At 42.7% G+C, this 27,595-nt stretch overlaps 1 protein-coding gene across 1 annotated transcript in view; it reads right to left on the reverse strand.

Annotated features, from left to right (window-relative positions):
* FCHO2 (FCH and mu domain containing endocytic adaptor 2) overlaps positions 1-27,595 on the reverse strand; it is a 316,629-nt gene that overhangs the window by 175,732 nt on the left and 113,302 nt on the right. The window contains exon 6 of the mRNA XM_082267434.1: positions 20,911-21,015. Within this exon, the coding sequence (XP_082123560.1) occupies positions 20,911-21,015 (105 nt within the window). The remainder of the gene's footprint in view (positions 1-20,910; positions 21,016-27,595) is intronic.

Below are 27,595 nucleotides of genomic sequence, written 5' to 3' on the forward strand. Positions count from 1 at the left end.
GAAATCAACTTGATTGCTGAACTTGAGAAGATGATGTCCTGGGCGGATGGTACATGTGACCGGTATCAAATTCTTGGCAGAGTTTTCTTGCTACCTTAAAGTATATTGAGTTGTAGGGTACTACTACTTTCCTTGCACCACTTAACCCCCCCCCCCCCAAACCTCCTTTACTTCTCTATGCTAGTTAGTACTTCTTTCTACCCCACCGCCTTACCTCCAGGGCTTTATTCAAGCCATTATTAACATTTTAATTTAATTAACTTTGGAAGCCTACTATAAACGAGCAGATAAAATGAACTACTGTAAAATCTTAGATACAGGACAGTGGCCAAGAACGCTTTCAGTTAATGAATAACATGCTAATTCTTTCCTGCTTAAACCAGACATGTAATCACACTGAAATTAAATAAAAATAACGGCTGCAATATAACAAGATTTTTGGGGGGGGGGGGGAGACAAAATGTTCCAGTGTAATTTGATTTGAAAGGTAAAAACATAAGAGCAAGAACTCCTGTGCCACTCTTAAAGAACTCCTGGGATATACATATATGTGTCTACCCACAGATGGTTAGATCTCAAAGGGTGGGGGGGTGGGGGGGTAACTGATTAGGACAGGTCTACCTTTCATCACGGTACACAAATAAACCACTACAGCCTTGCTCTAACTCAGGCAAACAAATTGGCAGTAAGGTTTTAGGAAGGGATGGGCTCAGGCATGTTCAGATCGTAGTCCCAACTCACCTGAGCAATCCCGCCAGCAAGCCGCCACTGAACATCGCCAATCATAGGCAACGTGTGTATGTGCAGCTGGGGGGTGGGAAATGCCTCACTGTCTATGATTGGCGGTGTGCAGTGGCGGCTTCCTGGTTGAACTACGATCGGTACACTGAGCCCATCCCCAGTTTTAGGCAATAATTCAGACTGATCACTTATTACTGTGGATACATACTATCAGGATCCCAGTTCCAATGATCAGCGACTCCTCAGTCTGTTCAACTGAGTGATAGGCTGATAGGAACTGCAGCTCTCTAATGCTCTAAATATGTATCCGCACATTTAGCAGTTACCTGTGGTTTGAGACAGATGTCCGCCCTGGACACAATCTATATGTGTGACATCTGTTCCTAAAGCCTAGTACACACAATGAAATTATCAGACGAATGATCATTCATTTTTATTTGCATGCTAGTCTCAATTTGGAAAACTAATAGCTTACTGAAGTGCGAACATTGTTTTACGACAGAATAAAAATTCGGACGTGATGTAATGCACTTGTATTGTATTTTCAGGCGAAAAAACGGTTGATTAAACGAAAATCGTACGATCTGGAATTGTAAAAGAAACATTTTCGAGTTTATCTCTTCAGATAATTTCGGTAATTTTGTACGATATTCTGATCGTGTGTGCGGGGCTTAACCACAGGTAAAACCTTTGGCTGCTAAAAACATGGATACATGCCTAAAGTGTTGGAGAGCTGGGACTACTGTGAGCCTATTGTTAAGGCCCCTTTCACACATGCTGTCCGTTTGTCCGTTTTTCATCCATCAGTTGACGGATGAAAAACGGACATCAATGTATCTCTATGTAAAAACTGATGACAACGGATGATCATCAGTTAACATCCGTTTTCATCCGCTTCCGTCAATGTCCGTTTTTTTGAACGGATGAATGCCCTATTTTTTGTTACAGGGGGGAAATTGGTGAGCCAGACTCTCAAGCACGAAATGACATTTCTGGGGCGTTTTGTACACCATCTGTGGACATTTCTGCAGTATACCTGTAACTGGGAATAGGAAGCAGGTCTTTAGAAACATGTAACATGTTACACCCTAAAGATTGGTGTAATATGTTCCTAAAAGTGAACTTAGCCATTAAGTCCTATTGTATGATAATATATATTTGTGCCATTGGCGGTCAGCGCTGTTCCAATAAAAGTCACATCCTGGCATTGGTCACGGTGCCTATTTCTCAAGAGCATTTCTGCCAATAACTTCTATATTTTAGTTTTCGAGTACATAAAAACCCTGTTGTTAAGGGAAAGTAGGTGGATCCATCAACTACAAGCCAATGTAGCCCCCAGACCTCAACAAAGCCATTAACATAAGTTATTATTTGTATATAGGGATAATATGTCAGTTGGGCCTTTAAAGGATGAGTTTATGTTTGGGAACCTGTTCCCAATGCTGCAGCCGCTGTCTGATCCCCCCGACAGCAGTATGGGGAGAAGTTTAGCACAGAGCAGCACCAATCCTCCTCCTCTGGGCTCTGCCCACGGCCTGCCCTCATAGCAAGCCACTTGCTGTAAGGGGACTCATGCGTGCCCGCTTCATTCTTACTGGCTGTTGATTGAAAGCAGCAGAAGCCATTGTCTCTGAGCCAATGAGGGAGGGAGTTAAAAGAGAGCACAGCTCCACTTGTGCACAAAACTGGATCGAGATCAGGCTCAGGTAAGTATTGGGGGGGGGGGGGGCTGTACACAAGTTTTTTTTACTTTCATGCATAAAATGCATGAAGGTAAAAAACCTTCAGCCTTTAGAACCACTTTAAAGCTGTAGTCAGGTAAACATAATAAAGGTAATGCAACTCTTATATCAAGGAATGTATTTTTGTTTTATTGTAAGCAGTGTATGAGCGGATATCAGCCTCTTGCAGTCCATGAACATTGAGAGCGGTGTCATAAAAATACACTGCTCCAGACCAAAGGAACAGCTATCACCTGAACAACGGTTAGCGTTTCCTATAGGCTGTCTGTAAAACACGTGCTATTAGTCCTTTTCATCGCAGCTCCCTTGTGCCCGTGATTCACCATTGCTAAGTGAGGGGTTCCCCAGCAGGTAAAGGAGTGCAGAATGGATGAGATTGTGTATGTGCAGAGATAGAAGCTGCAATAACCCAGGCGCTCACTGGAGGGGTGCAGGAATCTGCTAGATGTGTTTTCAGTGAAAAAAGAGGGCAGAAAGGTGTCATTCAGGAGGCATGACACAGTTACCTCATCCTACTGAGGCTACGTAAGGACAGGAGAAGGAAAAAAAAGCCAAGTGTAAATTGCTTGCACCAAGAAACATAAGAGACAAAATAGTAGGGGTTACCGTAATAAAGTGAACAACTAAACCCTCTGCCTATAGACCTGCATAATGAGATGCAAGGATAGTGGTAGAAATTCCAGGAACCAGTGTAAATAAACAGGGAAACTCTGTCCTACCTTATCTACAAAGCTGGACCTACAGTTGTGCTCATAAGTTTACATACCCTGGCAGAATTTATGATTTCTTGGCCAATTCTCAGAGAATATGAATGATAACACAAAAACTTTTCTTTCACTCATGGTTAGTGTATATTATCATTTAACTCAGGGATGTCAAACTCGATTTCATCACGGGCCGCATGCACATTATGGTTGCCCTCAAAGCGCTGGTTGTATCTGTAAGACTAAATGAATATATCTACTGCAAGCCTGAAAAGGAAGGTTGCAGACACCGCTGATATCATCCACAAGAAACTTTACTGGAGACTGCTCAGAGAGCATGGTTCTGCCATGGTGTTCTGTCTGAAGTCTCAAACAAAGTTTCTTGTGGAAGATACCAGCAGTGTGTGCGACCCTCCTTTTCAACTGGCATAGAATGCTAGTGTTCTCATAATACTTATAAGCAGATGTCCAGAGCACCCTACCCCCTCTTTACATCAAATGTCAAGAGCCCCTCCACCATCAGAAGTCAAGAATACTCCACCCTTCCTTAAATCACAGTGCACCTCCTTACTGTGCTCTGCTGCCGGGAAGAAGCTAAAGGTTGGAGATGCAGGAGAGGTGTAAGGGCCACATAAAATGGCCTGGAGGGCCGCATTTGGCCCCCGGGCCTTGTGTTTGACAGATGTGATTTAACTGTTTACTCTTTTTAAATCATAATGACAACAGAAAGTACCCAAATGACCCTGATCAAAAGTTTACATACCCCAGTTCTTAATATCGTGTATTGCCCCCTTTAACATCAACAGCTTAAAAGTATTTTGTGGTATTTGATGGTAAAGCTGCCCATTCTTCCTGGCAAAAAGCCTTTCAGTTCCTGTAAATTCTTGGGCTGTCTTGCATGAACTGCACGTTTGAGATTTCCCCAGAGTGGCTCAATGATATTGAGGTCAAGAGACAGAAATGGCCACTCCAGAACCTTCACTTTATTCTGCTGTAGCCAATGACAGGTCGACTTGGCCTTGTGTTTAGGATCATTGTCATGTTAGAATGTCCAAGTACGTCCCATGCGCAGCATCTGGCCTGATGAATGCAAATTTTCCTCCAGTATTTTTTGATAACATACTGCATTCATCTTGCTATCAATTCATGCATCCCCAAAACATCAGCGATCCACCTCCGTGTTTCACAGTTGGAATGGTGTCCCTTTATCATAGGCCTTGTTGACTCCTCTCCAAATGTAACGTTTATGGTTGTAGCCAAAAAGTAAAATTTTGGTCTCATCACTCCAAATGACTTTGTGCCAGAAGGTTTGAGGCTTGTCTCTGTGCTGTTTGGCGTATTGTAAGTGGGATATTTTGTAGCATTTGCATAGTAATGGCTTTCTTCTGGCGACTTGACCATGCAGCCCATCTTTCTTCAATGTGTATAAGAGTTCACTCGCGCCACTGGTGTACTTGTGCCAAAAAGTTACAAATTATTTAACATTGGTAAGCTGCAAGTTAAATAACCATGGAATAGTTATGCAAGTGAAAGAAATGTGAAAACTGCGCCAACCTCTGGTAAATAGGGGGTATTACCCCACTATATGTTATACTCCCTACGTGCTGGTTCTGAGGATGTGATTCCTCATATCCACAAATTACTAATAATAAAGTGCATCTAGTGATTATATAAATAGGTGTTCAAAACATATCTTGCATAAAGTATTCAAAATACTGTATATTCATTAAAACTGGCTAATATCATATAATAAAAGTTACTCGTATTTAGATTGTATAAATATTAATAAATAGCAATAAATATATATCGACAATTTATACATGGACCATAGCAATCTAGCTTGTGACAGTCTTCTATGATTCACAAAAACTTTTTATATTCACAAAAAACGTATTTTCTTGGTGAGGAAGAAGAAAAAGGTGCTGTAGTGCCAGAAAATCTTCCCAATATTTATCGTGCAATGCCGATACTGTGACCCTTCACCGATCACCTTGAGTACTATGTGGTAAGAAGACTCACTTACCAGATGTTGTAGATTCCTAGTGGCGTACGCCAGCAAGGAATCAATATGCGCTTGGTCTTATATATTATATATGTCACTTTATTATTAGTAATTTGTGGATATGATCACATCCTCAGAACCAGCACGTAGGGAGTATAACATATAGTGGGGTAATACCCCCTATTTACCAGAGGTTAGCGCAGTTTCACATTTCTTTCATCTTTCTTCAAGGGCCTCCTTATTGTCCATCTTGAAACAGCCACACCACATGTTTTCAGAGAGTCCTGTATTTCCCCTGAAGTTATTTGTGGGTTCTTCCTGCATCCCGAACAATTTTCCTAGCAGTTGTGGCTGAAATTTTAGTTGGTCTACCTGACCGTGGTTTGGTTTTAACAGAACCCCTCATTTTCCACTTCTTGATTAGAGTTTGAACACTGCTGATTGGGATTCTCAATTCCTTGGATATCTTTTTATATCCCTTTCTTGTTTTATACAGTTCGACTACCTTTTCCAGCATATCCTTTGACAATTCTTTTGCTTTCCCCATGACTCAGAATCCAGAAACGTTAGTGCAGCACTGGATGAAAGATGCAAGGGTCTGTCTGTCAGGAGTCCAGAAACTCATTGACCTTTTATACACACACACTAGTTACAAGCAAACAGATCACAGGTTAGGATGGTTACCTTTAATAGCCATTTAAAACTCTGTGTGTCAACTTGTGTACATGTTATCAGGCCAAACTTTTGATCAGGGTAATTTGGGTAGTTTCTGTTGTCATTATGGTTTAAAAAGAGTAAACACAGTTGATTAAGACCCCGTTCACACTGGGGCGACCGGTCAGGCGACCTGTTTACCTGACAAGTCGCCGTGGGTCGCCTGCCATAGAGCAGCACAGGACCCGTTCTAATAGGAGCGACACAAGTCGCTCCGACTTACAAAAAGGGTCCGGAGCTTCTTTGGGGCGACCTGGAGCGACCTGCATTGACTTCAATGTTATGAAGTCCGTGCCGGCTGCTCCGAGGTCGCGGTGCGAGCTGCGCACCGCGACTTCACAGGTGGCCCCGGCAAGTCGGGTCGCCCCAGTGTGAACGGGGTCTAATAATAAATGGCTTCAGCCAAACACTAACCATGAGTGAAAGAAACGTTTTTGTGTTATCATTCATATTCTCAGAAAAATGGCCAAGAAATCATAAATTCTGCCATGGTATGTAAACTTATGAGCACAACTGTATTAGACGTTCAGGCTTCACCCGTGACAGTGGATTTACTCCTGAAGGGGACTTAAGGGTCTGGGAACCATAGAAAAGGAACATGGACCTAGACCTGTATAGCATCGTGCGGCTAACTACACACATTGCCCGATGCCAAGGGACTGCCTAACACAGGATCCAATGCCAAAGTACACATTACATACCTGTCTCACACAGTGGGGTCTGGGTATGATCCCCAAGGTACATACCAATCTGAAAACTGCTAGATAGCCCAGGGCAGTAAGCAGTTAAATCTTAAATCTTCAGAAAGAAAAAAATTGAATGGTTAGAAAAAGAAAAATAATTTCCCAGGGGAGAACAGGCCCACAACCTTAGGATACTAGCAAAAAACTGGGGTTTCACGGAGAGGGCAGGATTATATGGTGCGCTCTCTTTTTCCAGTGTTCCTTCACCTGAAGAAAGCTGTATGTAACCCATTGTCTGAGAATACAAGTCCTGTACTCTGTGATTAAGAGAAGTATAATTTATGTCCCAAAGAAAATTGGCAGGCCTTTCAAGTAGCAGTAACATTTTATGTACTGTTAAAGAATCTGTCACATATCAGGCAACATCTCCTTGCTGTAGAGTTCAATGATCCAGAAATCATGCTTTTAAAATTTGTGCTCCCACGGCTGAGTAACCAATGGAAAATCTGAGCTTTTGGAGCCTTTTATTTATATCATTTACAACTTTGCAGAAGGCTGCATAAAAACTGTAGTAGAGACAGACGCTTCTGACGCTAATATATGTCTGGAAACTGGAAATAATCATTCAGGATAGCTGTGCCCAGGGCAAGGCTGGTATCACACCATATCATTAGCCGCGTCTATCACAGACTCAGAATATGACGCTCTGTCCAATTAATACATTGTTTTAGTTTGAGACAAATACAATTTAGAACTAACAATTTTTAAATAAACTATCTGAGAGTCCTTCATGATTCCTATCTTTTAGGTTATAACTATTCCTAATTTATTTATTACTTAAGAGGAAAATGGCAAGTAGTTATGAATACCCAGCGGCTACTAAAAAATGAAATGGTAGTTTTAGGTGGACAGACCCTTAATCCAGGATTAAGGTGACAGGCATTTAAGGATTCTGGGGACATCAATACAAAAGACTCCAAAAATGATAGGCACAAGCTATAGTTCTGAAAGTGGGATTTGTTAAGAATAGAGCTGAACAATTCTGGATAAAATGAGAATCTTTTTTGCTTAACATCACGATTCTCTGCATAACATCATCTTTCACATTATACAAAAAGAATTGGCCTAACTTTACTGTTTAGCTTTTTTTTTTTTCTTATTCATTGAAGTGTATTTTTTCCCCAAAAATTGAGTTGAAAAGACCGCTGCGCAAATACAGTGTGACATAAAATATTGCAACGACCAATATTTTATTCTCTAGGGTCTCTGCTAAAAATATATATATGTTTGGGGTTCTAAGTAATTTTCTAGCAAAAAATACTGATTTTAACTTGTAAGCAGCAGGTGTCAGAAAAAGGCTTAGTCTTTAGGCCTCATGCACACTGGACGTTATAAAAAAGCCAGTAGTGTTAGCTGTAGAAAGCTGTAGCTGTAAAGTGAGTTTTTCAGCGTTTTTGCAGTAGCGTTTTTTAGCCAAACTTTACTCTCATAAAAGCTTGTGGCTAAAAAACACTGATACACGCCGAATAGCTGTGTTTTTCAGCGTTTTTTAGCTTTTATCAGAGTTAGAGTTTTTTTACAGCTGAAAAACACCTCTTAAAACCCACTAGTTCTGGAGTTTTTTTCCAGCCAGAAAACGCCCCTAACAAAAACTGCTGATAACAGCCCATGTATGCATGGACACATAGGATAACATGCTGGGGAGTTTACTGGCTGCAGAAAAAAAGTCTGATGCCAAAAACAGCAGCTTTAAAAACGTCCAGTGTGCATGAGGCCTTAAGTGGTTAAACTGACCTCATTTATAGACCAAAGTTCATCCCTTTGATCTAAAAGAACAAAATGATACAAGGTTTCCTTTTATTTCTCAGCACTGAGCAATGTTGTGATAAAATTTGCCGGCTGTTTTTTTTTTTTTTCTTTTAAAGCTCTGAGCAGAGAACGGCTTTGCACTGTTACATGAATCATGGAAATGTCGGATAAGGGCCTGAAGGGGGTTGAATCAAGATCTGTTTTTTTTTTTTTTTTAACAATTAATCGTGGAGCTCTAGCGAAGAACTAAGCTAGAACTAAATACATTCAGCCTGCCCATTTACGGGTTGGAATCTCAGACAGTTCCTATTTAAGCGTCCAAGATTTGGACCGTGTATGGCCAGCCAAAGTAAAGGAATATCAGAATGGTTAACAGCTATTTCTGAGTGGAGATAACCATTATTTTGAAGCTTCCAAACCCTTCCTAAGGTATTCAATTACTAATTTTTACAGAATAGGCTTTATGACCCTGCTGGAAAAATTGTGCATTCCTGAGTCATGTTCTGGGAGGGGGGGGGGGGTCACTGCTGTGGAGTAAACAGGCTCTTGTATCTCCAATTCCTAAAAATGTCATGGCTGACTTATGAATTTCGAAAAACAACATGGCTGCCCTGTCTTCGCACTCCAGTTTTTGTGCCCAGTTAATTATATCATCTCACACTGCACTGCACCTCTGCACTGTTCTTTTTCCCACCACTGTACTGACCGACGTACATGTAGCAGCAGACCATGTACTATAAACTTCTGGACGATATACAGTGCATCCAGAAAGTATTCACAGCGCTTCACTTTTTCCACATTTTGTTATGTTACAGCCTCATTTCAAAACAGATTAAATTCAATGTAATTCTCAAAATTCTACAAACAATACCCCATAATGACAACGTGAAAGAAGTTTGTTTGAAATCTTTGCAAATTTATTAAAAATAGAAAACGAGCTTATGGGCTTAAGACTCGCTGGACCCGGGATGTGGGACCTATTGAGGATGAGGAGTGGGGGGAGGCACTAGAGACCTGTCAGAAGGTGTCCCCGAAATTGTCTGATAGACTTACCCAGACATTTATTATACATCAGGCCCACCTCACACCCCTCCGGATGTCCAGATACCAACCTGATTGGGATCCTGTCTGTCCAATGTGCCAGGCGGCTGGAGGCACCTTTTTCCACTTGCTCTGGAGTTGTTCACAGCTCCGGGGCTACTGGCAACAGGTGGTAGCCTTTCTACATGACAAGATGGGGTCTCCACTGCAACTGGACCCCAAGCAGTGTCTCCTGGGTATATACCCTGATGGGGATATGAATAAGTTTATGTCCATATTCTTGCAGTAGACGCTGTTTGTGGCTAGGAAACTGATAGCTAGGACTTGGATGCGCAGCGATCCCCCAACCTTGGCTAGGTGGATACGTGAGGTGAATGCCAATATTCCCTTTCACAAATTGCTCTATAAACACAGGGGATGTCCCGCCAAGTTTGATAAAATTTGGGACAGGTGGGTGAGTTGTCCAGACACTAATGTATAAGTTTGTTCTGAACACTGCCCGCCTTACATGGTTTCTGTCTTTGTTTATCTTCATGCACCACTACCGACCTATATTGGCTAGCACTAACCGGTTGTACTCTGTATACCTGCACTTTGGTGTTGCCCATCTTTATTTACTGTACACTGTGTGTATTGTTGTACTTGTTCAGATTCTCTTTTACTGAGCTATTTTAATTGTACTGCACTAAAGTTTTCAATAAACTCACTGTTTGGAAAAAAATAAAAAATAAAAAACTAAAAAAATCACATGTACATAAGAATTCACAGCGTTTGCTCAATACTTTTTTAAAGCACGTTTTGCACAGATTACATACAGCCTCAATTCTTTTTGAGAATGATGCTAGAAGCTTGGCACACCTATTTTTGGGCAGTTTCTCCCATTCTTCCTTGCAGGACCTCTCAAGCTCCATCAGATTGGATGGGGAGTGTCGGTGCACAGCCATTTCCCGATCTCTCCAGAGATGTTCAATCGAGTTTAAGTCTGGGCTCTGGCTGGGTCGCTTAAGGACATTTACAGAGTTGTCATGTTGATACTCCTTTGCTATCTTGGCTGTGTGCTTGGGGACATTGTCCTGGAAGATGAACCTTCGCCCCAGTCTGAGGTAAAGAGCGCTCTGGAGAAGGTTTTCATCAAGGATGTTTCTGTATATTGCTGCATACAGCTTTCCTTCGATCCTAACTAATTTCCCAGTTCCTGCCGCTGAAAAACATCCCCACAGCATGATGTAGTGGTGCACCGAAATTTTCGGCCGAAAATGGGCTTATTCCATTTCGGCCGAAATAGGGTTAAAAATGCCGATAGTAAAGATGGCCGCCGCGAGCGCAGCGCAAGTTTCAAAAGACCCGCCTCTGGCCGTCCTTTCCTTTCTAAAGACCCGCCTCTGGCCGTCCTTTCCCTTCTAAAGACCCGCCTCTGGCCGTCCTTTCCCTTCTAAAGACCCGCCTCTGGCCGTCCTTTCCTTTCTAAAGATCCGCCTCTGGCCGTCCTTTCCTTTCTAAAGATCCCGCCTCTGGCCGTCCTTTCCTTTCTAAAGATCCGCCTCTGGCCGTCCTTTCCTTTCTAAAGATCCGCCTCTGGCCGTCCTTTCCTTTCTAAAGATCCGCCTCTGGCCGTCCTTTCCTTTCTAAAGATCCGCCTCTGGCCGTCCTTTCCTTTCTAAAGATCCGCCTCTGGCCGTCCTTTCCTTTCTAAAGATCCGCCTCTGGCCGTCCTTTCCTTTCTAAAGATCCGCCTCTGGCCGTCCTTTCCTTTCTAAAGATCCGCCTCTGGCCGTCCTTTCCTTTCTAAAGACCCGCCTCTGGCCGCCGGCAGCCCGCCTCCCGGTGATGTCACTACTACTAAGATCTATGCATGAATGAACTAACAGACCCGGCGGGCGGGTGAGCGGCCGCTAATAGCTGTAACTAAGTAAGCTCTTCACCTTGTTATCAGGCGGGTATCTCCGCTGACATGGAAGTGAAGTGCTTACTTAATTATAGCTATTAGCGGCCGCTCGCCCGCCCGCCGGGTCTGTTAGTTCATTCATGCAAGCATAGATCGTAGTAATAGTGACATCACTGGGAGGCGGGCTGCCGGCGGCCAGAGGCGGGTCTTTTGAAACGAAAGGACGGACACCGGAGGAGCTGCGAGTAAGGACTCGGAGATGGAATCATTGGATGGGGAGGGACATTTTAAGTAAGTACATGCTGTTTTTATTGAATCATTTTACCAAAAAAATATTATACTACGGACAGTTCATATAACGGAGGAAATTGAGGAGGAAACCCAGGATCATTGCAGATGGAATACATTTATTTTAAAGACCCAAAAGCCAGATAAAGCATTTGGAGGTCCCCTAGACATGAGCAGATATACACAGATCAACATAGAAAGCTATGCAATGCTATGCTGTTACCTTACAGCAGTAAGGTGAGTGGCCTGTGAGCACTTAGTTGTTATTACATTGAAGATTTAGGCAGGGGGGGGGGGGCGCTGAGCCAGGGGGGGAGGGAAGCTGAGGCGAGGTTACCAATGGTATTAGTATTATGCAGCATGAGGGGGTTAATGTATTGCCACTGCTGGTCACTGATGCATTAGTGACCGATCAGTGACAGTTAATTAACCCCTTTGTGCTGCATTAGTTCACCAGTATCAGTGCAACCAGTGTTAATTAACACTGATACTGGTTGCACTAATGCAGCACAAAGGGGTTAATTAACTGCCACTGATCAGTCACTAATGCACCAGTGACCAGCAGTGGCAATACCTTAACCCCTCATGCTGAATACAAATACCATTTGGGGAAAAAAATTCAGTTTCGGTTTTCGGCCAAGGGCATCCTGCATTTTCGGTTTCGGCCCAGAATTTTCATTTCGGTGCATCCCTAGCATGATGCTGCCACCACCATGCTTCACTGTAGTGATGTTATTGGCCAGGTAATAAGTGGTGCCTGGTTTCCCCTAGACATGACGTTAGCTATTGAGGCCAAGGAGTTCAATCCTTGTTTCATCAGACCATAGAATTTTGTTTCTCATGGTCAGAGTCCTTCAGGTGCCTTTTGGCAAACTCCAGGTGGGCTGTCATGTGCCTTTTACTGAGTAGTGGCTTCCGTCTGGCCACTCTACCATAGAGGCCGGATAGGAGGACTGCTGCAGAGAGATAGTTGTTCTTCTGGAAGGTTCTTCCCCTCTCCACAGACAACCGCTGGAGCTCTGTCAAAGTGACCATGGGGTTCTTGGTCACCTCCCTAACTAAGGCCCTTCTCCCCCAATCGATCAGTTTGACTGGGCGGCCTTCTCTAGGAAGAGTCTTGGTGGTTTCAAACCTCTTCCATTTATGGATGATGAAGGCCACTGTGCTTATTGGGACCTTCAATGCTGCAGAAATGTTTCTGTGCCCTTTTCCAGATCTGTGCCTCAATACAATCCTGTCTCAGAGGTCTACAGAAAATTCCTTGGACTACATGGCTTGGTTTGAGCTCTGATTTCTGCTGCCTATGACCCCAGAACACCATACCCACCCTCAAACATAGAGGTGCAAACATTATGCTTTGGGGTGTTTTTCTGCTAAGGGGACAGGACAACTTGGGCGAGAACCTCCTTCCCTCAGCCAGGGCATTGAAAATGGGTTGTGGATGGGTACTCAAGCATGACAGTGGCCAAAAACACACAGCCAAAGCAACAAAGGAGCGGTTCAAGAAGAAGCACATTAATCACTTGCCGGCCGCCCATGCAGATTTACTGCGGCAGAGCGGCTCGGCTGCGCATAATCACATAGATCTACGTGATTATATGCACACAGTCTGGGCAGGACGCGCGCACCGCCGGAGCCAGACTCCCACTGTGATTAGACACTGCGGGAGCCAGACCGCGGGAGGAGCCGCCGGCCTCCCACGATCTTCACAGAAACTGACAGGAGAGCCGCCTGCCTATGTAAATAAAGCAGGCGGCTCTTCTGTCAGACAGGCACACAGAATTCGTGTGTTTCAGCTAAGCTAAAAACACCGATCTCTGTGTGCCTGTCACAGAGCCCTCCCCCACCCCCATAGTCAGTAAGCATATTTAGGCCTATATTTAACCCTTTGATCACCCCCAGTATTAACCCCTTCCCTGCCAGTGTCATTTATACAGTAACAGCGCATATTATTTAGCACTGATTACTGTATTAATGTCACTGGTCCCCAAAAAGTGTCACTTAGTGTCAGATTTTGTCCGCCACAATGTCGCAGTCCCGCTAAAAATTGCTGATCGCTGACTAAAAAACAAAAAAATAAATAAAAAGTCCAAAAATCTATTGTGTAGTTTGTAAAAACGATAACATTTGCGCAAACCAATTAAAATACGCTTTTTGGGATTTTTACCAAAAATATGTAGCAGAATACAAATTGGACTAAACTGTTAAAAAAATTTGATTTTTTAAAAAAAATTTATTGGGAATGTTTTATAGCGGAAAGTAAAAAATATTGTGTTTTTTTTCAAAATTATAGCTCTTTTTTTGTTTATAGCGCAAAATCTAAAAATCGCAGAGGTGATCAAATACCACCAAAATAAAGCTCTATTTGTGGGGAAAAAAAGAACATCAATTTGGGTACAGCGTCGCATGACCGTGCAATTGTAAAAGTAACGCAGTGCCGAATCGCAAAAAATGGCCTGGTCATTAAGGGGGTAAAACCTTACTGAAGTGGTTAAGGTCCTGGAGTGGCCTAGCCAGTCTCCAGACCTAAATCCCGTAGAAAATATGTGGGAGAAGCTGAAGGTTCAAGTTACCAAACGTCAGCCTCAAAACCTTAATGGCTTGGAGAGGATCTGCAAAGAGGACAAAATCCCTCCTGAGATGTGTGCAAACCTGGTGGCCAACTACAAGACACATCTGACCTCTATGATTGCTAAGTACTAAGTCATGTTTTGCGAAGGTGTCAAATACTTATTTCACTCATTAAAATGCTAATCAATTTATAACTTTTTCAAATGTGTTTTTCTGGATCTTTTTGTTATTCTGTCTCTCACTGCGCATTTCCCTTTAGGCTGAACATTCCACGTGGCAGAACATAGATCATGCCACTGTAAAAGTGTACTCCATCAACTTCCAATTGTTTTTGCACTGCAACAAAGACGTAGGTGGAGATTCAGAAAAAGAAAATGCAAAAACCTGATGTTAACATAGCATTGCTGGCTTGTAAATGTACACGTTTAGTGGCCCTTATACTTTACTTACTACATGGTAAGGTAATGACCAAGAACAAAGGTATCCCCCCCCCCCCCCCCGATACTCACCAGAGATCCCTCTCGATCCAGCGATGTGCACGAGAGCCTCAGCTGTCCCAGAACTCCCTCTCCTCGGTTGAGACAGCAGCGGAAGCCAATGGCTCCCACTTCTGTCAATCACAGCCAGTGAGCCAATGAGGAGAGAGCGGGGACTGAGCTGAGCCACAGCTTAGTGTATCTTATGGATACAAAGAGCAGGGCTCGGGAGTGTGCATTCACCAGTGCTCCAATAGCAAGCGGCTTGCTATTGGGGGCACTGGTCAAGGGGGAGGGGAGCCAGTAGCGCAGGCGGGGGACCCGAGAAGAGGAGGATTGTGGCTGAAGAGCAGCTAATTATAAACATGTTTGTTATATTTTTTGCACCTTTAATACCCCTTACATTGTCAGGACACCTGAAATACGTACTGCTTTTTCTAGATCTGTGACTAACTAGATAGCACATTAAGGATGAGGATGACAGATGCTGGGCAACCACTTTTAAAAACAAATCTGCAATATAAGCACTCATATTTGTGTTCAAGTACAGCGCCACATTATGAACTAAAGGATTAAAAGAACACAGTCCATGAAGTCCGTCTAATTATGATGCTGAGGTGCAGAGATAAATGCAAATAAATTCCAACACCGTGCAGACACAATCCTGATGTTCACCACGTGCATAGGATAAGGTAATCTCCTTACCAGATTTTTAGACCCCCCTGTTAAGGAAGGTCCACCAAGCATGAGGTATAAAAACGATCACCAGTGAAGGGTCCACTCCAAGTCAGCAACCAATCCATGGAACATTCATAGAGGACAGTATATCTTTACGAACTTCATAAACCCCAAATGATGGACATTGATGTTCCTCCAAGAAAACAAGTGGGGCTCAAATGGTGAAGTACGTACGGTTTATTGAATAAAAATACAGGTAAAAAACACACACGTTGGCTGCGTGATACAGGCATGTAATGAAAGTTTGCCGCGGCTACAGGCGTATCTGCATGGGGGCTGGCGTATCTGCATGGGGGCTGGCATGTCTGACGCATTTCGTCCATCAGACTTTGTCAAAGGCTGATGAAGGACGAAACGCGTCAGACATGCCAGCCCCAATGCAGATACGCTTGTAGCCGCGGCAAACTTTCATTACATGCCTGTATCACGCAGCCAACATGTGAGTGTTTTTTACCTGTATTTTTATTCAATAAACCGTACGTACTTAACCATGTGAGCCCCACTTGTTTTCTTGGAGGAACATCAATGTCCATCATTTGGGGTTTATGAAGTTCGTAAAGATATACTGTCCTCTATGAATGTTCCATGGATTGGTTGCTGACTTGTAGTGGACCCTTCACTGGTGATCGTTTTTATACCTCATGCTTGGTGGACCTTCCTTAACAGGGGGTCTAAAAATCTGGTAAGGGGATTACCTTATTCTATGCACGTGGTGAACATCAGGATTGTGTCTGTACGGTGTTGGAATTTATTTGCATTTATCTCTGCACCTCAGCATCATAATTAGACGGACTTCATGGACTGTGTTCTTTTAATCCTTTAGTTCATAATGTGGCGCTGTACTTGAACACAATTTTGCTATATGGTCTGATAATACTGTTGTACTGGCAGCCTTACTCTTGTTAGTTCATTTAAGCGCAGCTTTCTCACTTCTTTGTTTAGAAGCACTCATATACCTGAAACTAACAAAATAAACAATAGTTTTCAGGGCAGTAATCCTTCTTACTGCACCCCTAAGGTCTTTATCGGTCTGGCCACACTCCTGCCAGATCTTCACTGTGCTCACTGGAATCCGCATGGACACCACTGCAAACTCTCCTGGCCGGGAAGTTGTTTCTGTGCATGCAATGCCCATAATCTGACAGGGAACATGCAGAATGGAGACATGAGCAGAGTAGATGACTTATTGTGCTGCTACTCTTTCATTGCCCAATTAAGCTTCAGCATGAGGTGACAACACTGTTTTTCTAAATTCCAACAGATATAGCAGTTTGCATGTCTATTTAGCCGTTTCTCTGGAGCTTAGTACTAATATAAAGCCAATACTTTAGAAAGACTCATTTGCTAGAGCATACAAGTACATACAAAATGCCAACTAGTCCAAATTACCACAGCAAATATGCCTAGATGATACTGTAAACATATCAGGGTTTATTATTCTTACAGCACCATCCTTATCCAATTTCAATTGTTGTCCAGCAATGCTAAGTTAAACTGGTAGTGTTTAAAAGAAGTACAAACAGAACTGCAGACAAGATACAATGGGCATCTCTGTTTTAGTTTGTTTAGTCTGATCTTTTCCGTTAAGCTCTCCGCAGGAATGTCAACGGCTATGCAGCCTGTACGTTGTACTACAGAACAGCTCTATGTATCTGTGCATCAATATATACAGTGGGTATAGAAAAGAATCAACCCCCTTCAAAGTAATCACATTTTGTTGTAACCTTCTATGAAGAAGTGAGTTGCCATGTAGATAAAGGCCGTTAGATGTGGTGTATCTGGACTTTGCAAAAACATTTGATATAGTTCTCCACAAGCGCTTACTGTACAAACTAAAGGTACGTAAGTATGGGCCATAGGAATAGTACCTGGATTGAAAACTGGCTTCAGGGGCGAGTCCAGAGGGTGGTGATAAATGGGGAGTACTCAGATTGGTCGGATGTGGAAAGTGGGGCCCCCCAAGGATCTGTCCTGGGTCCCATTCTGTTTATTTATTCATAAATGATCTGGAGTGTGGGATGATCAGCACAATCTCAGTATTTGCGGGCAATACCAAGCTATGCAGGGCAATATCTTCTTCACAGAACGTGGAAACCTTACAAGAAGATCTGAAATAATAGGGTGGGCAAATACATGGCAAAAGAGGTTAAATCTCGATAAATGTAAGGTAATGCATTTGGTTGCCAGAAATACGAACGCAAGTTACTCGCTAGGAGGAGAACCTCTGGGGGAATCTAAGATGAAAAAGGACCTGGGGGTCCTAGAAGAGGAAAAGCTCAGCAATGGCATGCAATGCCAAGCTGCTGCAAGCAAAGCCAACCGAATACTGGCATGTATAAAAAAGGGATTCACTCCAGAGATAAAATCATTATTTTCCCACTCTACAAGACTCTGGTCGGCTGCATCTCAAGTATGCCGTCCAGTTCTGGGCACCGGTCCTCAGGAAGGATGTGCTGGAACTGGAGTCCAGAGAAGGGCAACAAAAATAATTAGGGGAATGGAGGATCTCAGCTATGTGGAAAGACTACAAGCATTGAACTTATTCTCTCTGAAGAAGAGAAGCTTGAGAGGGGATATGATATCAATGTACAAATACCGTACTAGCAACCCTAGCATAGGGAACAAACGTTTCAGTGAAAGCAAATTTAAAAAGACACGTGGCCATACACTAAAATTAGAAGAGAAGCGGTTCAACCTTAAACTACGTAATGGGTTCTTTACTGTCAGAGCGGTAAGGACGTGGACTTCTATTCCACAAGCAGTGGTATCAACAGGGAGCATTGATAGTTTCAAAAAACTATTAGATGGGCACCTTAACAGCCACAACATACAGGGGTAAACGATGTACTACACACACACACACACACACACACACACACACACACACACACACACACACACACACACACACACACACACACACACACACACACACAATAGTTTGAACTGGATGGCCAGGTGTATTTTTTTTAAACCTCACTATGTTGCTTTGCAGCCTAACATGAAGACAGACACAGTTTTTGTTTTATCTAGTCATGGATTTATGTATATCAGCTACATACAGTACACTGTACAGTGCTGTGCTTCAACAGCTGGTTAAGGACTTCCTGTCTGCTGCCGGGACAAAATCAAGGCACTCATGAGTGATGCTCAGCCATTCACAGGAAGCTTTGTATTTTATCAATTTGTAAAAGGCTTCTCCTGACTGGCTGCAGAAGAGATTTAAAATCATCCACCTGCCTTTTCAGCGCTGACATCTGTTGGTAAAATAAATAATTTGTTTAAGCCAGCTTGGCCCAAACAAACTATTTCAAGTGAAAGTATACCTGGAGTTAGGCTTTAAGTTGGAATTAAGCTTGTATCTGGCCCGACTCCAACTAAATTGTCACCCCCCCTACTCCGTGACATGTGAGGTCCAGATGGCAGCAAATGATTCCCCATATACTGCTGTAGATCAACATTACTGAAATGGAAATGTGAAGCTTGCTTATGCAAAGGTCCCAGGACGGGATCACTTCCTATCCCATACTCACAAAACAATACTTCCTATATCAGGGCCTAGCAGTTACAAGTTAAACATGTAGATATGGCATGATTTTGCAATACAACATATACAGTGGGTATAGAAAAGAATTATCCCCTTTAAATTAATCACATTTTGTTGCTTTGCAGCCTAACATGAAGACACAGTTTTTGTTTTATCCAGCTATATTTGCTTGATTGTTTGCCCTTTCCTTACTGCATCTGAGTGGAGGTGGAGTGGCGTCTATCAGTGCTACCTCATCAGTGCCCATCAGTGTCACCTCATCAGTGCCCATAAGTAACGCCTGTCAGTGCCGCCTATCAGGGCCGGCTGTCAGCGCAGCTTATCAGGGCCGCCTGCCAGTGTCCATCAGCGCAGCCTATCAGTGCAGCCTCTTCAGCGTCGCCTATCAGTGTCGCCTGCCAGTGCCACCTTTTTTTTTTTTTTTTCAATTTTCAGTCTTTTTTTACTTGCCCTGGACATGAAGTTCTGAGTGCTGGGCAGCGGATTTAAAAAACTAGATTCTAAGCAAAATTGTCAAGCCCTGCACAGGCAGTTCAATTCCTCCAGGATGGCACATCAATACATGACATTGCCAGAAGGATTTGCTGTCTTTCCCAGCACAGTCTCAAGAGCATGAAGGCGATACCAGAAAACACACAGTTACTCTAGGAGAGCTGGACAGGGCTGTATGAGGTCCTTAACCCATCAGCAGGACTGGTATCTGCTCTTTTGTGCAAGGAGGAGCAGGAAGAGCACTGCCAGAGCCCTACAAAATGACCCCCAGCAGGCCACTGGTCTGACTAAACAATCAGAAACAGACTTCATGAGGGTGGCCTGAGAGCACAACGTCCTCTAGTGGGCCCTGTGCTCACTGCCTGGCACCGTGGAGTTCGATTGGCATTTGCCATTGAACACCAGAATTGGCAGGTCTGCCACTGGCGTCCTGTGCTTTTCACATGAGAGCAGGTTCACCCTAAGCACATGTGACAGACGTGAAAGGGTCTGGAGAAACTGTGGAGAACGTTATGCTGCCTGTAACATCGTTCAGCATGACCGGTTTGGTGGTGGGTCAGTGATGGCCTGGGGAGGCATATCCATGGAGGGATGCACACACCTCTAAGCGGCTAGACAATGGCACCCTGACCGCCATTAGGTATCGGCATGAACTACTTGGACCCATTGTCAGACCCTACGGTGGAGCAGCGGGTCCTGGGTTCCTCCTGGTGCACAACAATGCCTGGGAAGATGTGGCGAGAGTATGCAGCCAGTTCCTGGAGGATGAAGGAATTGATACCAATGAATGGCTCCCAAGCTCGCCCGACCTAAATCCAATAGAACACCTCTGGGACATTATGTTTCCGTCCATCGGACGCCACCAGGTTGCACCTCAGTCTGTTCAGGAACTCAGTGAGGCCCTGGTCCAGATATGGGAGAAAATACCCCAGTACACCCTCCATCATCTCATTAGGAGCATGCCCTGACGTTGTCAGGCATGCATACAACCACGTGGGGCCCATACAAACTACTGAGTACCATTTTGAGTCACTGCATTACAATTTCAGCAAACTGGATTAGACTGTTGCATAATTTTTTCACTTTGATTTTTGGGGTGTCTTTGAATTCAGCCCTCTGTAGGTTGATAATTTTAATTTCCATCAAACGTTGTGGCATCCTTTCGATCCTAACACATTACCCAGTCCATATCAGTATAGATATCCAGCATGATATTTTCCCCATTGAGATCTGATGTGTTTCCAAAGTGTTCCTTTAATTTTTTTGAGCAGTGTACATAAATCCATAAATTTTTCTTTACAAATGTAAAAAAAATAGACTTATAGTGCATCATACAATGCAAAACAAAGTATCAACCCTTCTCTTGACTCTTCATTTTATCACAGGTTTTAGGTTCTTTGCATCTAATGTAGTACCTTGTTTTTTTTTCCCATGCAGTTAAATATCTGTTCAGTATTTGCAATAATTGTTTTCTTACCTGTGCAGTCTCTGCCATCTTCTGCTCAAAGTCAGATTTTACAGCAGCGTATTTCTCAACACAGCCCTTGTAGCTTTCTGTAGCTTTCTTGGCTTTTAGTGATGCCTAGTGGAACAAAGATTTGAAAAGGGAAACGTTATTTACAAAAAAGCCTAATTGTCTAAAGCCAACTCTGCCTAGACTAGATAAAAAAACAAGCATTAAAGACAGACAGCAATCATCATAATGTGCCTGCTCCTATCCTCCCATGTGCTCCTCCACTGTCCTGATCTAGGAAGGTCAAAAAGCAAGACTTTTATGCAGTGTACCTATTACCTAACTTAGCCCAGCCAGGGTACAGATGCTCTTAGAAACCCAACATATTAGTTCAAGAACATCAGAAATTATGCTAATATAAAAAGCTATTTTATGCAGCATAACAATTTTTAATGTAGCACCCTCCTAGGTAGATGCTAGAATAGAGTATAGTTTTTGGGTCTTTCTGCTTACCAGGAAGATTGGCAGGTAAACTTAGAGTGCTCTCTGCCTACCAGGGAGCAGGATCTATTGATAGGGTCTGCTCATGGTGCTCAGGTGCAGCTCAACTTGTCTGAATGTTTCACACTTGTCCAACAGGGAGTCATATTGGATAGTGGGAGGAAACCTGACAGGTGAGGGCGCAGGCATTGTTACAGCCCTGGCGACTGGTAGAGGAAAGTATATTGCTGCATGCTGGGTGACTGTATAAATGCCAGGGGCACATGTGTTTGGGGTCTTCGGCCTGGAGAGAGGGGGCAGCTGCCCCTCCTCTGTAGAAGCTGCCGTGCGGCCTTGGGTGGTCGACCTGATGGTTTGAAAGTCAGAGAAGCTGAACCCAGAGGTCCTGCAAGGAGGACTGGAAGGGAGACACCAGGAAGGATCTAATTCTGCCTACTGTGAGTACAGATCTGTGCCATGGGGCCTGTCCTGCGAGGGGCATCCCTTCAAGCAGAAGAGTCAGTGGATGGGTGTCAGTCAAGGGGATGCTAGAGAGTGTCCTGAAGATAATGTAGTTGCATCAAGTCTGCTGCTAGAGAGCGCAAGAAGACCTAATTCTTCCATACAAGTGGCAGTGTGGTAAAAGCAGTCTGTCTGCTTCCACAAGTAATCTGGTGAGGCCAAGTGAGAGTTGTCCTCATCTACTGTGAGCAGTTCAGTTGGAGTATCCCACTATTCCCTTCTTAAATCCAGGAGGGATATGTGAAAAACCCCCAGCAACTGTCTGCAGATAATCAGAGGGAGGCCTAACAAGTCATCACACAGCAAGCCCTACAGGGAAAGTGCTACATTAAAAAAAGGTACCTCAAGAAAAACCTTGAATAGCACCTGTTCAGACCTGGGCGCTAAAAAACACACATGCATGTTACTCAAAGAGCATAATGCGTTTTAGCGAGTTTTGTAATGCTTTGCATTGAAATTAACACAAAACAAAAAACGCACATGTTTTTAGCACATTTTCCATGAATTGCCTTAAGCTATAATGTACAAAGCTACATGTTTTTACCAAAATGCAACAAGCTGAATTTTTCAGGAACACGAAGCACTGTTGTCTAAAGTAACACACTGATGTAAACAGCTTCATAGATTATCATGGTCATTAGTTTTCATAATTTTAGAGAGTAACTCGGTCTCGTTGAGAAGAGAAAAAAAAAAACTTTTCCCTCTGGGTGATCAATGTACATTGCAATGATTTTAACAAACTTTGCTGCAGATTCCTACCTTTTGTTATTCTGGAGAAAAAGTGGTTTGCTTGTCAGTGTCCATGTTCAGAGCAAGTCTGTATGGAAGTGGTTTCATAATTATCAGTCAGCTGCTACACCTGCAGGGTTCTAATGGGGACAGATGCAGGGTCTAAACCCCTTTAGACATGATTTCCCTTTGGGGGCATCTCACCAAAAATAATTTTTGCTGCAGGGGATGCCAAAAATCTGACTTGTACCTTAGTGCAGTTTTCTGGGAAAATCAGTAAGCCAATCACCCAAGCAGAAAAACTGGATTTTTGACTTACCGTAAAATCCTTTTCTCTTAAGTTCATTGACGGAAGCAGTTCTCTCTGATTCATATAAGTAGGGTTATACTGCCCCCTACAGGAGTCCTACTGAAATGAATCAGAGAGAACTGCGTCCGTCAATGAACGATAGAGAAAGGTAATTTTAATAACATTCAAATAAAATATTTGTATACGCTATATTGTTTTGGTTTTTATTGCTTTCACATAGGAGCCTTAAATAATGGCAGCGTAAGGGTTAAGAGATTTTCGTAGGAAGAAATCTTCCCGATAAGACACAAAAGGGCTTAAAGTTCACCTTATATAACACGTTATGTAGTACACCCAGGTGTGTTACATCAGGGTGAGACGTGTAACAGGTTTCTGCTTTAGCTGGTCCTCCATGGACAAAACTAGCAATCAGCATTTTATAGGTGATGGCTTTAATTATGTAGCTTGTAAAGGAGTCATCTACTTTATTTGTTGAATTATGAGAGCAGGCAAAATTCCAACAGCAGGAGGAAAAAAAAAAAAGAAGCTTTACAGGGATTGTAAAGGCAGAAGTTTTTTTTTTTTTTTTTTTTCTTAATGCATTCTATGCATTAAGATAAAAAAACCTTCTGTGTGCAACGGCCCCTCTAATACATACCTGAGCCAGTCTTTATCCAGCGATATTACAGGAGTGTCAAAGTTGCCTGAGACTACCCTCCTCATTGGCTAAGAGAACAGCGTGGCGCAAATGGCTCCCGCTGCTGTCAATCAAAATTATTCAGCCAATCAGGAAAGGGGGCGGGGCCGGGTTGCGGCTCCGTGTCTAAATGGACACAGGGAGCTGTGACTTGGCTCGGGTGCCCCCATAGCAAGCTGCTTGCTGTGGGGGCACTCAACAGGAGGGAGGGGCCAGGAAAGCCGAAGAGGGAACCAAGGCTGCTCTGTGAAAAACCAACTGCACAGAGCAGGCAAGTATGTTTGTTATTTAAAAAAAAAAAAAAAGAATTTACATCTACTTGAACTAATTATTTTAGGGGGGGGGGGGGGGATTTGTCTTTCTTTTGCATTGAAAACAGTATGCTGTTTGAACAAAACGTCACTTTTTTGCTGAGTTATATTTTTTTCTGTCACATGACCAGTTCAAAAGTAAATTTGGCATCTTTAAAATGATAAAGCACGTCATCAACCCATTCTGTCACCGCAATTTTATTTTAAACCAAACAATATGAATGCTTGTGACTAAAAATAATCACATCCTAAATGTCTTAACATGGGTGGGGGACATAAAAACAAGGCTGAGATTAGCAACTATTTTATGTGGATTAACACCCTTATGTGTAATGTTACAATATCCATATTTACATACATACAAAACATATACTGTAAACAGTACAAATTTCATACAATCATTTCAACAGGTCTGTTTAAACAAATATCTGTATTTAGTGGCAGACCTATAAGTAGGGATCATGGGATGACACTACATAATGCCTATTCAGTTCCCTTTTCCAGTCCAAACCTTTCTTGTTTCCAGGATAGCAACTCTTAAGTTGTCCCCCAAAGACAGTTCTTTATTAAAGCGGAGTTCCGGCCTCAAATACCTTTTTTTAACTAAAAATACCCCTTTAATACTAATACATCGCCCTTTTACAGAACCGCTATTCTCATACTTACAAGATGTACAGTATAGGATTTTAGTCAAAATCTTACTTTTAAAAAAGCTATCTGAGCGTAGCCATCTTGGATGTGGGCATCTGAAGCCGCAGTGTAATCTGCTGTGTCCTTCTTCCTGATTCCAGGGAGTTCTTCCTGATTCCAGCCTCCTGGGAGTGATGACAAGCAGCTCCCAGGATGCAATGCAAAGGCGGAAGTGATGACGGTGGCCGTGGTCACCGAGGGGGGAGAAGGAGGAAGTACAATCAAAAATGCCCTGAAAATAAGGTAAGGGACCCCCACAAAAAATAGAAATGGCCCAATTGTTGATCAGCATAGCGAGCACTCCAGGAATCACTAAAGTTGCAAAATAGGCCAGAACTCCGCTTTAAGTTTAGGCTGGCATCCTTTCTCAACAGGCATCCTAAAGTGGAATTCGAATCTAGATCTAACTAAACCTAAAACTGCTAACTGATATTCTAACTTCCCTGTATAAAAAAGGTACTTCTACCTACCTATTCTTATTGCTCTCTGGTCCGTTCACGTGATCTCCCCAGCAGCCAGCTACAGGGAAGCGGAGAGTGCCAACAACCGATGGAATGCCTAGGTGATGACATCACCCAGAAAATTACTATGGCGCATCCTTTTTTCGGCAGTCCCTCCTCTCCCCTGAAAGCCAGCCACTGGGAGTGGATCATATGACTGGGACGGAGTGCCCTGGGAATAGGTAACTACAAGTATCTTCCTTCTAAAGGGTACCTAGAATAGAGCTTGCAATGGTGGCGGGTGCAGGTTAAAGCTTAAAAAGATTTAGACTAGACTTCTACTTTAACCACTTAAAGACCACACCTATTTCTGACATTTGTTGCCTACAAGTTAAAATCAGTATTTTTTGCTAGAAAATAACTTAGAACCCCCAAATATTATATATATTTTTTAGCGGAGACTCTGAAGAATTAAATGGCGGTCGTTGCAATATTTTATGTCACACGGTATTTGCGCAGCGGTCTTTCAAAACGCAATTTTTTTGGGAAAAAAACACACTACCAAATTTTTAAAAAATTAAACAGTAAAGTTAGCCTAATTTTTTGTATAATATGAAAGATGATGTTACGCAGAGTAAATAGATAACTAACATGTTACACGTTAAAATTGCACGCACTTGTGGAATGGCAACAAACTACGGTACTTAATCTCCATAAGCGTCAACTAAAAAAGTTTTAAGAGTTACCAGTTTACAGTTACAGAGGAGATTTTTTGCTAGAATTATTGCTCTTGCTCTAAGGATCACGGCGATAACTCACATGTGTGATTTGAACACTGCTTACATTTGCATGTGTTTTCTTTGGCGTGCAAGCACATGGGGATGGGGGCCCTTTCACACATACGGTCCGTTCAGTTCAGTCACGTCAAAATGTATCAGTTTTTCATCCGTTTTTTTACATCCACAACCAATGCAAAAACGAATGAAAAACTGACCGTTTGTCCGTTTACATCCGTTTTTCATCCGATCCGTTTTTCAGACGGATGAAAAATAGGGCATTCATCCATTCCAAAAAACGGACATTGATGGAAGCGGATGGAAACGGATGTTAATGGATAATCATCCATTGTCATCCGTTTTTACATAGAGATGCATTGATGTCCATTTTTTATCCGTCAACGGATGGATGAAAAACAGACAAACGGACCCCTTATGTGTGAAAGGGGCCTTAAAAAAAAAAAAAAAAAATCTGATCACTTGTATCACTGTCACAAGGAATGTAAACATTCCTTGTGACAGTAATAGGCAGTGACAGGTACTCTTTATGGAAGGATCTGGGGTTAAAAGACCCAAAACCCTCCTCTGCACTTCAAAGTATTCAAAATGCCAAGGATTGGCCTTTTTAAATAGTTTGGATTTTTTTAAAATCGGCGCTGTTGGCTGCCAAGTAAACGGGAAGTGACGTTACTTCTGGGTTACTACATTGGAGACACGATCAAAGCCAATTCCGGCTGGTCACTAGGAGACCCGGGCAGAGTGGCGGGAGGCGTCCCTTCCTGCTGCTTGTGATAACGGCTGAGCGGCTTATTAAATGTGGTGGTAGGATAAGTTTTCCTGTTTCAGGCTTTTTTCCTTTATTTGACCTGATCATGCCAGTAACGCATATTCTGTCTCTGATTGAGAACGCTCATTTTCTGTGCTGTATTGATGTAGAAGTGTTATCCTGTGACAGAAGTGTGTACAGACTAGAGAAGACTTCCCTTGCTTCTCATCTACATAACGAAAGGGAGGTGTTCTGTAGTCCCCCGAACTGGGAATAATTCTAAAGCCAGCTATAGACAGATAGAAATTCGATCCATGTTGGGTTTTTTCATTTAATCATTGTATTCTGATGGCTACACAGGAGGATATCCCCCATCCACATTGACTGAGTTGATGAGGGAATCAAACAATTTTCTTTCCTTTGTTGCATAATGTATGGCCTGCCTAAGGGATAATATTATAAGAAAGCAGAGAGCACAAGAAGTTACCAGCTTAATAGGTAATTGTTTTTGCACTTATCAAACAGATACAACAAAATGCCTTCAATGCTGTATTTACCAGGCCAAAAGGGAACAAATAAGAGAAGCTCGAGTTCATGTACACTTTATTATAACAAAGCAAAGGCCTGATTCCAACCATTATTATAGCCACACATACAACCAGCACTAAGGTTCTAATATGGGCTACAAATAATAAATATGTTGCAAAGTCCTCACTTTTTCTGTGTAATTATTTTATTCTCCACAAGCAGAATGTCCTTGTTAGGGCTCATGCACACTGTAGCTTAAAAAAAAAGCTGCTTTTATAGGCATTTGAGCTCTTATTTCAGCATGAAGAAGCTTGTGCTTTTTAGGGCTCGCTTGCACATTTTTATTGAGCTACTTTGAGCATAAGCGATTTTTTCACAAATCTCCCCTCAGCTAATTTTTCCTTTTTTGGTGTGTGTTTTCTGGCTTTTTTAAGTTCTTTCATGCTTTTTTGCATGTTTTTGTGCACTTAGGCATCTTTTC

Source organism: Pelophylax lessonae (assembly GCF_965119305.1).
Source record: "Pelophylax lessonae genome assembly, chromosome: 1".
Lineage (NCBI taxonomy): Eukaryota > Metazoa > Chordata > Amphibia > Anura > Ranidae > Pelophylax > Pelophylax lessonae.